Source organism: Canis lupus, chromosome 14, assembly GCF_011100685.1.
Source record: "Canis lupus familiaris isolate Mischka breed German Shepherd chromosome 14, alternate assembly UU_Cfam_GSD_1.0, whole genome shotgun sequence".
Lineage (NCBI taxonomy): Eukaryota > Metazoa > Chordata > Mammalia > Carnivora > Canidae > Canis > Canis lupus.
The window spans coordinates 43,795,962-43,813,295 of record NC_049235.1 but is presented as its reverse complement, the minus strand read 5'-3'; the positions used below and the strand labels follow the sequence as shown (position 1 = coordinate 43,813,295).

Genomic DNA, 17,334 nt, shown 5'->3' with positions numbered 1-17,334 from the left:
TCCTCTGAGCCACAACACAGTGTAGCAGTTAACGGCAAGGACTGCGGAACTGCCAAATGCACATCCTGGCTCCTCCCTCCCTGGCCCTGTGACCTACCAGGTAAGGGGCTAGCAACCTAACTTCTGTGAGTCTGCGTAGCCTCAGCTGTAAAATGGGAGGAAAAACTCTACCCAGCCCATAGGTCGGTGAGGTTACATGCAACTCCGTGTGGGAAGATTCGGAAGCTGTCCTTGGTGTTCAAGTGTGAGCTGTCACAGTCCCCACCCACTGAACTCACTGCTCCCTTCCTATCTTTATCAGGGGTCATCCCCCACCTGGAGCTCTCTCTCCCCTTCCCATGCTTCTCCATCTGCCCTCTGCAGCCTGGATCTGGTTCCCAACCCCTCCTCCGGTCTTCCAGAAAGCCCTTCCAGATTGTTCCAAACTGTACTGATCTGTTTCCTGTAGAGATCTCCACACTTCCACAGAACTCAGATCGAGTAGAAGAGGAGACCCTGGAGGCACTCCATACCAGAAGATGACAACTCTAAGTAACTATCATGTTTTTGTTGAGTACTTAGCAAATGCCACATAGAACCCTTAGCATTTCCCATGATTGGCATTTAATGCAATAATGCTAGGTAGTAGATATCATCTTTTCCTCCATTTTTCAGACAGAAAAATGAAGGCATTAAGTGCCCTTTGCAACATCACATGGCTGGTGAGGGGGGTAGAGCTTTAGTGGATCGTATCCTTTTTCCAAGGCAGCAGATCCCAATGGTTGAGGGCACAGAGTGCCCAACTATAAGTTTCACCTCTGGATCTTACTGGTCTCCAAGCAAGGTACATAATCTCCGTGGGCCTCAGTTTCCTCGCTATAGAATAGGGGTAATAACAGACCCAACCCTCTAAGTTTCTGGAGAAAAAAAGCACTAGCACATTGACTGGCACATGGTAAGTCTATATAAGTACTGGCTACTAACATGATCCATCCCACCTGCTCATTTTAATAGAGAAGGTTCTGAGGCACAGAGAAAGAAAGAGCTGTGGAGGTGGTGATCCAGCTGGGCCCTCAGTCTCTTCTTTGCCACCTGATGGCTGCCTTTTGACTCTACTTAATAACATCTCAGCTTCGTCTATAGAGCCCCATCCTATGACTCATGGCAGGACAATAGGGAGAGGTAAGAGAATCTTGAGGCAGACTGTAGGAGGGTGTAGACTCCTCTCTGCTCTGGTCACTCAGAGTCAGAGGAAAGCTCGCTTCCGGAAGACCCCTCCACACCCTGCCTCTTGCATGCCCAGCCTGAATGCCCCTTCCTCCTTGAAGCCCTCCCTGATCCCACCACCTCCACTCACCCTGCACAGCATAAAGTACTTTCTCCTTCCACTGAATTCCCAAAGCACCAGCTCCACCTCTCCCCCCTGGCATGACCTCTGTGAACTGCATCTGGGCCTATCAGAGTCTCTCTGCAGTCCCCTACCTGTGGCCTTGCCCTACTCAATCCAGGCCAGACACTAAGATTCCAATTTGTCATATGAGTGAGCGAGCGAATGAGTGGGTGAGTGAATGAGTGAGAGTGAATGAATGGGTAAGTGAGTGAATGAGTGAGTGCATGTATGAGTGAATGAATGAATGGGTGAGTGAATAAATGAATGAGTGGGTCCGCAGATGAGGGAATTTCTTCCACAGGCCTGGGATTCCTCACCCAAGTCCAGGTTTGAGGGTGACCTGTGGTCAGCCCTGACTCACAGGGCCCCTGGGACCCTAGGCCAGACCTCTCTGTAGCCCACTCCCACCCACCCTCATTCAGGGTTCCAGATACAGGGAGTTACCCATTCCCCTCCCCCACCTCTTCCTGCTAGGGTTCCTTCAGCTGAGAATGTTCTCCCCACCTCCCCACTCATCCATCCCCCAGCTCTCACCTGCCATCAAGCGCCTGCTTGTCCGTAAGCCTCGCTCAGGGGTTTCAGCCTAGCTTCTCATCGGAATTGCCTGGGGAGCCTTTAAAACTCATGACTACAGCGGACCGCGGTTCTGATTTAATTGGTTTGGATTGTGGCTTGGGTAAATTTTTCTAAAAGCTCCTGATGATTCTGATGTGCAGCCAGGTTTAAGAACCAAGGATCTAGTTTGAATACCACCTTTTCCATGAATCGTTGCCCACCTTCCCCACAGAGAACTCCTTTCTTCCTGTCTGGAGCATCACCTGGGGGTGAGGCCCCCCAACTCAGCACTGGCCTGCCCCCTCCTGGGAGGGTGTGCATCCTGATATCCATCTTGCTCATGCTTCTTTGAGGGCACCCCTGTGGCCAGGCCCTCATGCCCTCCCCCAACCCAGGGTTCCCCAAATCACTGTGCAATTAACCTGCATGCAGCTCACCAGGCCTGGTCCCCACCCCACCTCTACTCTTCCCTCCTGGATGCTTCTCATTGCTCAACACCAAGTACATCAGAGACTTGCAATGCAGGAACAAAAGGAACAATTCCTGGGGCTGGGAGGCAGGACACCTCAGCCTCACGCCCACTCCCACCCCCATGTGGCCTAACAAGTCATTGCCCCCAGGGCTCCCCTTGTCCCATCCCTGAGACCAGATGCTTGGACCAGATATTCTTTTGGTCTCCTGCAACTGTGTACCCACCTGGGCCCCCTGCTTCAGCTGCCCTGGGTGACAGGGCCTAGAATCCACTTTCGGCTTCAGTTAGGGCTGAGCCAGAGCCTGCCCTGGAGGGAAAGGCCAGCCTGGCCAGGAGCAGCTTCATTACCAGTTAATGTTCACTGACTGCACAGGGAGCTCAGCCCGGAGGGACCATTACATTTAACTGGGCTGCCGATTAATCAAGGATTTAAACAGATGGTGCTCAGAAGAGCTCCTCATAAATGAGGAGGATCCAGAGGGAAAAGTAGAGCCCTCTAGTCTGGGCAGAGAGCCCCACCCTCCAGCAACATAGGCACAGGTGAGGCTCCAAAGCCTCCAGGGATGCCCCCAGCCCCGAATCCCCAGGCCCTCTTCTGCCCCGTGGGCCTGCATCCCATCTGCACCACGAGTGCAGAGAGGAGTCGGCAGGAGAGGGCTACACAGACCCCTGGATCCCAGCCAGGAGCCATCCCATGCCCTCGGGACACTTGGAAAAGGTGGGAGGAATTGGGGGTTGTCTCTGGGATTGGGGGTGTTCCAGGCATCTAATGGGGAGAGCTATGACTGCTGAGTGTCCTGCTGTGCATGGCCCCATACAACACCAGGAGGCAGCACCCCCCACTACATCACTGCTAACAGCAGCCCCAGGAAAAGCTCTGTACCCAGCAGGCGTAGGAGTGGGGTTCCTGCTGTAGCCTCATTCCCTGGCTTCTGGCAGAGCGAGTAGAGGAAGAGGGGAATGACCCCACACTGCCTGCTTTGGGTTGACCAGGTGCTCTCCGGCTCGGCCACTGGCAACAGCTGTGTCCCTGCTGCCACCAAGCCCAGGCTGCTTGCTAATAAGCTCACTAACAGCCGCTCCTCAGGGCAGACACCAGCCCGATCCCAGCCCCCGTGGGATCAGAGGCGGCCACATCCAGCCACCCAGAACTGCCTCCTCCAGAGTGAGACATCCTGGGCAGGCTGTCCCCGAGGAAGGCCACCCCGGGGCCACTGCCCAGAGCAGATCCAGGACTCCCATCACCCCAGAGGGTTTTCGGAAGGGCCCAGGCACCTATACCCTCCACCACCCTATACAAAATGGCCAGAGGCTGGGACACCAGTTTCTGAAGGCTGGCCTGGATGTGCTGGGGACGCCATGACCTCCACGCCACCCTACTCACCTGAGAAGGAGTCGTTCAAGCCCAACAGGTCATTGGCCCTCTGGATCTTCTCCAGGCACATGGCTTGCTCCTTCTTGAAGATGCAGTCAGAGTGCATGGTGGTGGCCTGCGAGGGACACACAGGATGGACAGGAGGAGCAAGCAGGAGGCTCACCTGCAAGCCCTGCTACCTAAGCCCCCGGGGAAGTGTGTGGGGGCTTGGGGGGGCAGAAGCGGGAAGAAGATAGTGCCAGAAAGATTTCAGGGCCAGCAGGGGCCCTGACTCCACTTTGCCATGGATACCACAGGGGCTCTTGTCCTTCCCTAGTTCAACGTGCGGCCTTCACTGGATTCCACCCCTCCCTGGGTCTCCGTTTCCACGTGTTTAATAATAGTAGCAAACACACGCACAGCATTGTGCTACTGTGTGCACGCATTACTCTGTCACATACATACACCGTCTAAGAGCTCTAGAAAGTGGGTACTGGGCTCATTCTCCATCTGACAGACGTGAACCTAAACACGGAGACATTAAGTAACTTTCTCAAAGTCACACAGCTTAGAGACTGTACAGCCAGGATCCGAACCTAGGCAGTCTGGCTCTAGAGGCCATGAGGCTACTACTACTGGACTTCGGGGGAGGAGCAAGGAGGGGATGGGAGAGAGAAGGGGCTAGGAGAGCTCATCCTCTCTCTCCTCTGGGGGCTCAGGAAGGAGGTGCACCCCCAGTGGCTGTGGGCAAATGAGCAGTGGTTGCATTCAGTGGGACCTACTACTGCTCCCATTCACTCCTGCCCCCACGTTACAAAAGCGGAAACCAAGACTCATTAAGATCAAATGTTCCTGCCCAAGGTCACACAACCAGTTAGTGGCAGGTGTGGATTTAAGCCCATGTGTTGCTACCATGACAGCTGTGTTCTAATGCTGTCACTTTCAAGTAAAACCCTGGGGCAGGGATGGTTCCTCAAGGGGTGCCCACAAGTACGGAGGCAGGCACAGGCATCTGAGCTGCTAAGGACAGTGCTGAGGGATCCGATCTAGTTTTGACTATTCACAGCTGTGCAGGCTTCCAGGGAGAGGGCTGAGCTTCTCTGGGGTCATGAGTAAGGCCATTATGGAGACAGGACTGGCATCCAGGCCTCTGAAGACAGCTGCATCGACTGCTGGTCTAAATTCCCAGGTTGAGGGGCAGAGGCCAAGGCCTAGGAACCCTCCTCCCCCACCCTTCCCTTCTTAGGGAAGACGCATTAGCAAAGAGCAAGCTTCTGAGCTCTAACCTGGCCGAGACTTATGGGCTAGGGATTGGGATCAAAAAGCTTTCTGCAGCTGTAACTAAGGCCCCTGCATACAGTCGAGCAGGTTGTACACTGCACAACTCTAAAGGTTGCCACATCTGCTTCATCATAATACATTAGTAAATTGTGTCATAATTTCTAGGCAAGTCAGTACAAGATCTTGAAGAAGGGGTACCCTTTGTACCTCACACAAAGGTACTGAATGGCTCGGTGGGGGTTCAGGCAGAGATAACAGCCAGCTGACCCGAGCTTGGCGAAGGACACACAACAGACACAGGTTCTCTGGGGTGTGAGCTCAGGTGAGCCTGGGGCTCCAGTTGGTCATGGAGGGGAGGGTCCTGGGCCCTTACCACAGGCAGCAGGAGGAAAGCAGCCAGGGAGGCCTGCAAGATGCTGGCCATGACGCTTCTCAATCCGGAAGGAGACTCAGGGCAGCACTGCTTGCCTCCCACTCAGAGCAGCCACTGGTTAACCCCAAGGTGTCTACGGCCTAGAGAGAAAGGAAAGCATGAGTCCTGCGGGTCCCGCGGCAGAGGAGGGGCACCTGACACCCTCCTCACCTGCAGCAAGGCTCTGGCCTACAAGGGTAAGCCCCTCCCTGCCGTTGTCTATGCCTTCTTTATTCTTCTATCAAACAGGCATTTCCTGAGCACTTACACAGTGCTGGGCAGTGGGGATGCGGTGGGGAACACACGGGCTCAGGCCCCCATCAGACCACCAGAAGGGTCTGCATGGCTTCTCCTCTGTAGCAAACAACTGTGTCCCCATATCTCCCTCCACTGCCACAGAGTCCTAGCTGGCACAAGCATGCCCACCTCAAGAGGACATTTCTTAGTCCCTTCTGCTCGCAGGTGTGGGCCTGTGATGAAGTTCCCACCTACAGAATATGGGTGGGAGTGACATGCATCACTTCTGTACCATGTGTCCCTCAGGCAGCACACACTCCCCGCTTCTGCTCTTTCACCCTTCCTAAGTGCTAGACCTGGCTGTGACAGTGCCACCAAGGCAACACCCATGGAGTGGAGAGTAACAAACACACCAAAGGGAACCAAATCCCAGTGAGCACCCCACCAGCCTGGAAGGCCTGCCTCGCTCCGGACCACTACATAAGAAAGAACTGCGCTTCTACTACGCGCTCACCACTTCATGCCAGCTGCCGAGCCCCGCCTGCTAACAGACGTAACCTTTCACCCTCTCTCAGGCCACCTGGGCTGCAGGACAAAGCCTCCACCACCGTGACATACAAGACAGTGACTGCCAAAGAGCATGCTCCAAGTGGGGAGGTCCTGGTGGGGACCAGACCGAGTAAAGGGAGCCCAATGGGGAGGATGTGCAAGCCCTGGCACATTCCCAGGGGTAGAGCCTGGTCTGCTTCTAAAATCGATCATTAATGTGTATTCCCTTCAACCCAGCAATTCCACATCTGGGTCTTTATCGAGAAATATTTGCACTGGTCAAGGGGGAAGAAAAAAAAGCATATGCAACCATATTCACTGCAGCATCACCTAAAATAGCATCAACAGCAGAAAATGAAGCAACAAAGCATCCATCAAGCAGGCACTGTTAATAGGCCCCGGCAGCCATGCAAGGAAATACCACACGGTAATTTAAAAAATAGTATTTTTATTACTATTAAATTATTATTAAAACGATTCAGTAGGTCGGTGTCAGGGCCACCACCATAGGTGCCTGATTCAGAGACCCATGGAGGGCTGCATCCCAACCATTAGTCTCTGCATAACCCCCTCGGGGGGCAGAGCTGCCATTACCCTGGTTCCTCTGCGCCCCTGGCTCTCTGCCTACCCACGTGTCCTCCCCCTCTCTCCTAGCTTCTCCAAGCTCAATCTGGTGACAAGCAAGGACCCAAAAAAGAGGGAAAAAAATGTGCCGCAGGAAAGCTCAACAAAAGGGGTCCTATCTTATCCACCTGTTGCTCTATCCACCGAGGGCCCACTCAGAAACACTGAGGGAGGCTTCGGGTATCCCCAAGAAATGCTCGGAGAAGTCCAAGGCGTCCTGAGGATGCCAGTGCAGGATCTCCCCTGTGGGGCAGGAAGGACTGGGCAGGCTGGGGAAACACCCCTAGGACCAGCTGGGCTGGACTCCCAGGCTTTGATTTTTATACCCACTCCCAGGACCCTCCACATGACACCCCACCTGGACTGGTCATGCATGTCTTAGCCAAGAGGGAGGTGACTCCCCATCTCAGCACCCTCCAAGCCAGCAGGACCTGGACAAGAGCCAGAGAAGGGAAATGGGTGCACAGCCTGTGTCACTAAATGGACACAGTGCTCCTTCCTCAGAGGCCACCTCCCTCATACTCCCAGCAAGGCGCCACCATAAACAGGACCAGCTGCTATTTGTCTCTTGGGGGGGGGGGGGCGGGGAGACCTCTGCCCTGGGACACAGAGCAAGGCTCCTGGAGGAGGACACCTGACAAGAGCACTTAGAAATGACATCAAGAGCTCCGGGCTCTCAGCGACACTCTGAGATGGCAACAGCACTACCTGCCTCCCTCAGGACGGGGTCCCCCAAATGGAGACTTGCTGCCCCGTCCCCAAGCCCCAACCCCGGTCCGAAGATGTGCTCTGACCTCTTAGCCCACACTCAGCTCGGACCACCCATCAGAATCACTGAGGGGCATTTAAAAATATCCCTGCCCAACTGAGTCAGTGTCTCCTGGGCTGAGGCCCCGAAGATCAACGCCGGTTCTGGCTCTCCAGGTAACGCTCACATAGGGTAGGATTTTAAGGTGCCTGTTTTGACCTTTATTAGAACTGAGAGGGCTGGACCGGAAGAGCAAGCAACTCCCACAACTCTGGGTGCTCTAGGGGCAAGTGGGCGGCAGCACGCAAGCAGAGAATGGATTTGTGTTTGAGAGCTCGCTGGTTTTTGATGATATCCTCTCTCTCTCTCTCTCTCTCTCTCTCTCTCACACACACACACACACACACACACACACACACACACAGAAGCAGGTCCACAGAGAAGAGCGTAAACACATGTCAACCCCACAGAGACAAAGAGAGACATCCATCCCCAGGGCACCCACTTGAGGCATCAGTACACTGCCATGCACGAGATACCCAAAGGTGAAGATTCCTTCAGGGGCTGACAGGCAACTCTACGTGCATTTGCACACGCACACGCTCTCCCTCGCAGAAATGCAGAAGCACCCCCAGGACACAGCGTAAAGGTAGGTACAGGATGCAAGCACCCAGCAGGGCAGAGGCTCACGTACATTTACCAGATCCTGGATCTACAGGAGTAACACGCACACATGAGTACGCAAAGGCATTCAGATGCACAGAGGCAATTAGATATATTTGGATCCTGGCACAGATGCTCACACACACATACGCACACGCTCGCACACTCCCAGGGGCACGCCGGACTTGCAGGGTGCTCCTGCCCGCTCTCCGCAGGCCAGCGCCTCGGCACTGATTAGAAACCAGCCGGAGCCGAGGCCCCACGGCCCCACCATCCCCCAGCTCTGCTTTGTCACTAGGCTGCTCAGGCAATGATGTGAAGCAGCCCAGTGACGCAGGGTGGAGGGGCTGGGGTGCTCTCATCACAGGGCCTCATCTGGATCTGGACCCGGCTTCCCCATTCCCACTCTCGCCCTCTTTTCTTTTAATTGAGATATAACTGACACACGTAGCATTCTATTAGTCCCAGATACGCGACGTAACGAGTGGATGTTCATCTGTGCCATCGCCACGGTTAAGTCTCGTTCACATCGTCACCACACAGATGTAACATTTCTCTTGTGATGAGAACTCTTAAGATCTAATCGTTCTTAGCCCACTAGTGTCCTCTCCCCACCCCTCCCCAGGCCACCCCCTGCCCAACCGGACTCCCCAGTGAGAGAGAGAGTGTGGGAGAGCTCCAGGGCCTTGATCTCCCCCATGCCCCCCACCCCCAGCTGGGGACCTCAGGGATCATCTTCTCTAGCTTCTCCAAGATGACAGTGTCCCCAGCCCCTTCTGGCATTTCTGCCCCTCATCCGCCCCCCATCCACGCCCTCACACCTCCCTACACCCTTATTGGACTACGCTCAGAGTTTACAGTTGGAGGCCACTTGCCCCAAACCTGCTCCTCTTGTGGGCCACATGCATGGTGCCCCTGCCCCCTGAGATCCCGCCCCCTGAGATGTGTCCCTCCCCGACACCTGCCAGTCCTGTCAGCTGCTCCTCCTCCCCCACCCCATCCTGGCCACCTCCCCTCTGCACTCCCCCAACCTGCCAGGGACCATGGCACAGGACAAGGCTAGGCCTGGCCACTGTGGTCTGGGGTGGGACTCTCCCCTCCCTGAGGATGAACACTGGACTCTTTCGGCCCCGCCACACAGCTGGCTCAGGACAAGCGGGTCACCGATATTCCAGGCTCGCTCTCTCGGGTGCAGGCTCTGCTGGGGCAACTGGCTTCTGCAACTGATCTGAGAACAATTAAACCCTACTCCCTGGCATTTATGGTGGCAGACGTGGGGACCACTTTGCTAGAGTTTTAAGACTTAGGACTTCAGGAAAATCAGGTTTTCTGTGCCTCGATTTGACTGTAAAATGGAAATAATAGTAATACTATCTCAGAAATACTACGGTGAGACACCAAATTCATGTAAGTAAACTACAGAGTCTATCGCATAGCCTGGTTCCAACAGTAGGGCCACACTGGTATTAACCGTCACTAATTTCTTACTACCTGTGTTCAGGTTTTTGCACTTCTCGCTGTCACCTCTATCCCCATAGCCCTGTGTCACTTGCAAAATGGGAGCAGCAGGGCTGCTACACCTTTATTTGCTAATGACTAACATTTATTAAACGCCCAGTATGTGCGAGGGACTCTTCCAAGCAATCAATTTGCATTAACTCATTTCACCTGCCCCAAACCTTAAAGTAGTTGCTAGCATTATCCTTATTCTATAGCTAAGGTGACTAAGGCACAGAGAAACTAAGTGACTTCTCCAAAGTCACACAGCAAATATGCAGTAGAGCTGGGAGGGAACCCAAGCTGGCTGGTTCCAAAGCTCGAACACTCCATCCTACACTCCTGCCATTCTCCGTCTTTGGCAAAGGGAAGATCAGCGCAGAATGCACTGTATGTTGTTCGTGATCCTTCCCACACCTTTAGGGGATTGGTCAGCTCCCCCCTGCACGTATTTCTACATCTGAAATATCTTCCTTAGGAAGAGTTCATTATAGACACACCATTTCACACCAGGAGACGGGCTTTAAAGGCCATCTTTCATTACTACTGTGCTCCCTGTGGGGAAACTGAGCCCAGAGAGGGTGAGATTCTTCCCAAGGTCACACAGCAGAGAGTACTGGAGCCCTGCCTGGCGGGAATGCACGTGTGACAGGTATGTGGTCTACAGGGGAGTCTGCTCCCCCGTCCACACTCGGGAGGCCCTCTTCGGGCCCCACCAGCGTGGTGGACTGACAGCAACCAACGGGAACAGACTGGAGCAGCCGCCGCGTGCTCGGTGAGCCACTGCGCCAAGCACACAGGAAGAGAGTGTCATCAGTCAGCACACGGGAGCCAGCGGTGACTCACCGGGCTCCCCACTTTCCCCATGGGAGTGGGAGGGGACTCAGAGACCCTGCAGCCACTCCCCGCTGCCCCACGACTGCACCTGCAGGACCCTTTCTGCTGCACTCCGGCTGAGGGTGGCCCAGCTCCGGGGACCGGGCGCCCACCCCGCTCAGCGGCTGGCCCAGGGCCCTCAGGGAAAAGCTCTGATTTCCTTCCACCATGTCCTTCGGGGCCAGCCCTTGCCTTCTACACACCCCCACGGTGGGAGGGCAGCACCTCACCCTCCTGCTCCATTGGGCCACACAGATCTAGGCCCTTCTTCTGCCCTCATGGGGCTGGGGCCCATCTGGGCTACCCACTACTGAACTCCCCTGGCTGCTCAGCACCCCTCCCTTCACCTCACCGGGCACTGCCAAGCCTGACACGAGACAGCTGACCCACAGGAAGTGGATCACTGGCCTCCCTTGCTCACCACATACTCCCTTTTTTAGTGCACCTGAGCAGGATCTGCCCCCCACTTCCTTTTCTCCCTCCCAGGGCAGGAAACCAGGAAGGGAAGACCAAAGGATAAAAATGTTACCTACCCCGACACCCTGCCCCCACCCCCCATGCCAAGTTCACCCTTCAAAGGGAGGAAACTACACTCGCTTCTGGAGAAGGAACAGGGAACCTCTAAAGCCTCTTTCCTCCTCAGTAGGGTCAGAGCTGATGAGGGCCACAGCCCGATGCCTGGGTAATGGGCATCCTCTCGATTGCAGGGCATCCTCTCGATTAATCATTACTGTTGATGCTCCTCTGGGTGTTCAAACCTTCCCCTTTCAGAGCCTGGCCTCTGAGGTCCTGTGCACAGTAAGTGACACAACCCAGGTCCCTGGAAGGGTCCCCCACGATCCCACCCACACCCTCCACTTGACACGTGGGAAACCTGGGCTCAGGGCAGGGAAGGGCTGGGCTGGAACGCACACATGCACATTGGGAGTGTTATCCCATCTCACTTACGAGGGTGTGAGGCCCCAAGGAACCAGGAGACTTTCCCAAAGTCACGCTGCAAAGCCCTTCCACACTGAGGAGTCCAGGCACATCTGCTGTCCTGGAAGGGATGCTGGAAGTTCTCTGCCAGGGAGAGACCCACCCCCCACGAAGTGGGATTGAGAGGGGAGGAGAGGGGGAGGAGGAAGCAGAAGATAATAATGGGGGTGGAGGGAGAGTCCGGATAGCAGGCAGGGGCCCGGTGGAAGGCAGTGGGAGGCGTGGAGGGAGAGGGTGGACAGGGAGGGAATGGAAGCCAGGAGCAGACCCCTGTTTGTTGACAGTCCAGGGAGCACCTCCCAGGCAGGGAGGGACTATGAGTGCCTCTCTATCTGCCTTTCCTTGTCACCCCCCCAGGCCCTCCTGAGTGGGCATGAGCCCCTGGAAGGGGGAGCCAGCTCTGATTCGCACATGACCCCAGCATACAGTGGGAGCCCAGAGACCTCCCCAGGGATCTCTGACAAGTGCCTGGAGAATGGGCTTGGGAGGGTGACTGGGGGTGCTCAGGGGCTCAGCAAGATGTCAGGGGGGTGGGAGGTTGATGCCAGTCTGCGGGTGCTGGAGACACTGCAGCCTTGGTCCCTGGGATAAGACAGGCGCACTGAAGGCCCCTAAGCTGGGGAGTGAAGTGAGAAGCTTCCCACTGAGGCAATACTCAGACGGCTGGCAAGCCGAGCAGAAGGGGAAAAACCCACATGGAGGCCATTCTCCGGATTCAGGGTGGAGGTGATGGAGGGGAATCCCTGGGCAGGGAATGGAAGGAAGGGAACAGAATCCAGAGACTCATGGAAAAGGGGAGAGGAAGGACTCCCTGGCCCATCTCGGGGCAAATGGCAGGAAGGAAATGTCAAAAGGGAACAGGAGGGAGGGGAAGAAACCAAAGGCAAGACCTGGTTCACTACACAGCCTTCAATCAGAAGCTGGGCCGCGTGGAGGAGCCTACAAAGGAGCTTTTTTTTTCCTCCGCCAAGCCTTTGCAGTGCCCATTTGTCGGGGGGAGAAGGGGAAGGTTGAGGATGGTGAAGGCAACGTATGGCACTGGATGGAGAGCATCCAGGTATCCTCAAGGTCAAGCCCACCTCCCATCACCACCTCTAGGAAGCCCGCCCTGGCTGCCTCTACCTCCACTGATTTCACCCTTGTCTGAGAACCATCAGCCCTAGATAAGGAGACCCTCCCTCCTGCCTGGGCCATTTCAGGTCTCATCCTGCTCACTGTGAGCTTCAAATCTTGTTGGAAACATGGGGCTTGTCCAGGTGTCACTGCATCTCCCTCCTGGTAGAGGCGGGCAGGGACCCGGACACAGAGGGTCAATGGAAAAGGGGACTCAGGACCTATGTGGTGAGCTAAAGCGACACACCATCATTTCATCTTCATGAATGCTGTCTCCAGGTGTCCTTAGATTTATCACACGTACACAGCAAAGACCTGTCTGGGGTGCGGTGCTGAGGCCGGGCAGGGAGCCTCTCCTGGCACTGACCCATTAAGCAGATGGACACTCGGGGCTCCAGGCAGAGTGGAGGGAAGCATCCACGGCCCCCTAGGGCAGCTCGGCCTCCCAGGACTAAGCCCTTCCTCCTTTAATCTTTTAAATCACTTTTCTTCTCTGACCTTAGGCCAGAGGTTGGCAAACACTTCCAGCAGGTCCGAGCCAGCCTGTCCCCTATTTTTGTACAGCCAGGGAGCCAAGAAGGGTTTGTACATTTTTAAATGGTCAGGAAAAATTAAGACTCACATTTCGTGGCACATAAAAAATTGTATGAAATTCAAATTTCAGCATCCCTAAGCAGAGTTTATCAGAACACAGCCACGCTCATCTGTTTACGTGTCACCTACGGTTGCTTTTCTGCTACAACAGCAGAACGAAGCAGCTGCCACAGGGTGCACGGCCAGCGAAGCCTATTTACTATCTAGCCCCTTCCCGAAAAAGTTTGTCAACCCTCAGTCTAATCTCATGCAACACGTGCACTTTCTCCATTTGATTCCGTGTGCATCCAGACTTTCATTAAGGAAGACTTTTGTGATCTTCCTGTGGCCAATGTCCGAGTCCCCAGGTATGCAAGATCTGTGTGAGACAGTGTGTCCCAAAGTCCATATGTCTTTCTGCTGTTGCATGTCCTGCCCCAGCCCGGTGACAGGTGTCACTGGAAACCTACATGCCTCCTAGGCAGTGTGTCACTACCTCTTTGTGTGTCACTGTGGGGGTGGCTGTCACCATGTGCCTCTGACGGCATCCAGGGCTTAGTACAAATGTCGCCGCCAAGGAGTTTCTAAGCCTGTATGTTGCCAGGCAGCTGGACCACTAGGCCCAGCACGTTCAGTCCCTGGACTCAGATTGCTCTGTCCAGGGGCGGCCAAGGTTTCCCATGCCTTTGGCCCTACCAGGGTAGAGAGCCCCCAACAGCCCTATCTGGGGCATCAGACCTCTGCTCACATACCTCGTAAGACAGAAACTCACTGTCACCCCCAGGTACTGGCTCCATGCTGGGTGGCTCTCAGGGAAGTGAGGCCTTCCTGGCACTGAGCTGGGCTCCCGCTCTGCGCTTGGCACACCTTGGTTCTGCCCTCTGGCAGACAGCACAAAGTGTCCTCCACTTAACTGGTGCCAGCCCTTGGTCAATGAAGACTTCATCCCTGGGAGGATAGAGACCCAGGACACTCAATCTGAGGCCACCTCCCTAGGAAGAAAGCCACCTTGTGGCCTTAGCTCCTGTTTTTCCTAGCCCCTTAGCTGCACATACTGATTTGTAAATACCTTTTTTTTTTTTTTTAATTTATGATAGTCACACAGAGAGAGAGAGAGAGAGGCAGAGACACAGGCAGAGGGTGCAGGCTCCATACACCGGGAGCCCGACGTGGGATTTGATCCCGGGTCTCCAGGATCGTGCCCTGGGCCAAAGGCAGGCGCCAAACCGCTGCGCCACCCAGGGATCCCTGTAAATACCTATTTTATGTGTTTGTGTATTCAACACAAATTGAGGAGTGTCCCAAAGTAGAAGAGTGACAGGGAGGGGTGGCCACATAAAAAAAAGGGGGGGGGGGCGAGGGGGTCCCAAAGTGTTTCTCCAATCAACCTCCTGCCAGCCTGAACTTTACACAAAAGAGGACTTTAATGGATGTTCAGCCTGGTTAGTCCTCAGAATGCAGGGAAGGGTCCCTCGAGAGGCTCCCCACTGACACCTGTCCTCACTGCACACAGGGACAAACAGACTAGAGGGAGCCGGGCCCAGATACAGACCCACCAATGAATCATCCATAGAGGAAGGGACCAGGACTGCATCCCTGGTCACCCTACCCACCTGTTGATGGATTGGTTGGAAGATTTGGCCAAGAGCCCACCCCAGTGTGTTGTTTCCAATGGGTATGTTCCAATTTCGGTTTGTATCCAGACTGGCACCTCTGCTTGCCCTCCCCAAGGTCAGCGGGGAGCAGGAGCCCCAGATTCAGCTGGGGACTCTGCCAACCCCACCCTCAGCCAGCACCGAACTGAGATTGGGGTCTCCTGAGAAAATCTGGGTGCTGCTGCCCACCCCCAAGCTCATAAATAGTTTTTCATCCCATTCACTAGTTCACATCCACTCAAAGCCTCGAGCCTGACCTGATGCTTGTCTCTCTCTGCCTAACAGCAGTCCCAAGGCAAGTGACCCTCCACTGATGGTGTGTAGCCCCATCCCACTCCCCAGGCACCCCACACACTGGGCTGTGCAACAGAAAAGCTAACTGCTGTGTGTTTCCTTCCTTTCTTTCTCTTTTTTTTTTTTTTTTCTCTCTTTTTTAGCGGGGAGAGGGGATGCTTTGTGGGACGCTATAGGGCCAGGGTAAAGTCAGGGACACTGACCACACTAAAAGCATAGAAATGGTCTGGAGAATTCGCAGGGGCCCACCAGCCCTCCCCCAGCGGCTTCCAAAAGGGGCCTGAACTCCTTCCAGTGGTGAGGCTCCACTCCCCAGCTCCGTGTGACATGCAATCAGCTTCTGGCCAGGCTCCCTCCTGAGCGGCTAGCTTCACCCCCCTCCCCGGCCCTGGCCTCTTCGGAGGCCCTCAAAGCGCCAACGTCCCGCCCAGGATGTGGCCCCCGCCTCCCGCAGCTGCAGCAGGAGCCTGTGCCTTTAAGGCGGCCGGCAGGGGTCTCGGGCTGGCCCTCTTGGGCCCAGGGAGGCCGGAGCTCCCCCCCCCCCCCCCCCCCCCCCGGCCCCCCTAGGGCGTCTCCTGCGAGACCACCACCCGCGCCCAGGCGTCAAGACCCCATCCCCTCTGCGCCGCGGGAAACCGAGAGACGACGCTCTTTTGGACAATCCCGAATGTGTCACTATGGGGGGGCCATTCTAGGCTGGCCCCTGCCCCCACCCCCCCTGCACGGCGCCTGCCCACCCCTCAGCCCCCCTGGGGACTGCGGTAGCCAGCAGCCAGGGCCCCTCCAGCGCTGCCTTCCCCATCCGCGTAGGCGCGTCCGTCTGCCTTGGGAGTAGGGAGACGGGTCCCTCTGGGTCCCCCTGGGTCCCTCGGTCTGGGTCCCCCTGGGTCCCCCTGGGTCCCCCCGGCCGCAGTGCCGGTCCTGCCCCAGGTTCTCCCTCTGGCGCGGGGAGGGGCTGCAGGGAGCTGCTGCCCCAGGTACTACCCCAGATAGGGGGGGGGGGGGTCGGGCTGTCGCGCAGGAAGGGAGCAGCAGCGGGAGGGGCCGCGGGGGTCGCCGAGGGGAGGAAGGGGCCGCTGCCCCCCGCGGGGACGAGGGTTCTGCATCGGGAGGGGCGGCCGGGCGGCCCTTACCTGCTCGCACCGGGCCTCGCGGCGGGCTGCGGGCTGCGGGCTGCGGGCTGCGGGCTGCGGGCGGACTCCGGCGGGAGGCCCGGGCTGGAGCGAGGGCGCCGAGGAGCGCGCGCCGAGCCCGGGTCCCCGCGTCCGCGTGTCCGCCGGCGGCCGGTGTCCGGGCCCCTGCGCCGCGGCGTGTGCGTGTGCGTGTGCGCACGCGGGGACCGCGCTCGCCGGAGCTGGAGCCGCCGCCGCCGCCAGTCACCGCCCGGGCCCGGGCGCGGCGCCCCCGCCCGCCCCCCGCGCCCCCCGCGCCCCGCGCCCCGCGCCCCGCGCCCCGCGGGCTCGGTCCTGCGGGAGAGGCGCCGCCAAGCCAGGCCGGGCCGGAGCGAGGCGAGCGACCACCGCCTCCGCCGCGCTCCTCGCAGGGTGGGGTGCGGGTGGGGGTGTGGACCAATGGGCGCCCGGGGGAGGGGTTAGCGGGGGGTGCGGGGGAGCGGGACCCCGCCCGCCGCGCTCCCCCGGCCGCCCCGACACCGCCGAGCTGCGGGCGACCCCGGCGGCGGTGCGGAGGCGAGCGCGCGCCCCAAAGGGTCCGGGCTGGGCCGGGGCTCGCTGCCCCCCTTCCCAGCCTCCCCGAGCCAGAAAGCCCTCCTCTGCCCCCTTCCGCGTCCTCAGGAGTCCCTGCGGGTCCGTGGGTCTAGTCTGCGCTTCCTCCTCCGGGAAGCCTTCCTCACCCGGCAAGTCCCAGAGTCCGCTTGGCTTACTCTGGGCCCCCACAGCCCAGGGCCTGGGAAGATCGGCCAGCTTTGCCTCCCCCCCTCCGGGGATGTCCTCAAATGTGACCCCTGGAGAACACCTCTGTGGCCAGAAAGGAGCGGGGGTGAGGGTGGGGACGGGGGCGGGGGGGGGGGGGGGGTTGCTTACAACTTATCCTGCTCTGAAGTCAGACCGTCTGTGCTCCAGGCC

The 17,334-nt window shown here is 57.1% G+C and overlaps 1 protein-coding gene across 7 annotated transcripts in view; it reads right to left on the bottom strand.

Annotated features, from left to right (window-relative positions):
• The window catches only part of ADCYAP1R1 (ADCYAP receptor type I), a 59,105-nt gene extending 41,986 nt beyond the window's left edge, over positions 1-17,119 (bottom strand). For 5 of the 7 annotated variants that reach the window (XM_038557243.1, XM_038557247.1, XM_038557246.1 and 2 more), the window contains exons 1-3: positions 16,384-16,457; positions 5,405-5,544; positions 3,781-3,886 (exon numbers count right to left, since the gene is read on the bottom strand). In XM_038557243.1, coding sequence (XP_038413171.1) covers positions 3,781-3,886; positions 5,405-5,455 — 157 coding nt within the window. In that variant the 5' untranslated portion in view covers positions 5,456-5,544; positions 16,384-16,457. Of the gene's footprint in view, positions 1-3,780; positions 3,887-5,404; positions 5,545-11,585; positions 11,713-16,383; positions 16,458-17,102 lie in introns of those variants that run through there. The other 2 variants (XM_038557245.1, XM_038557244.1) reach the window with 2 other exon arrangements.
• Between the last annotated feature and the right edge of the window lie 215 nt (positions 17,120-17,334).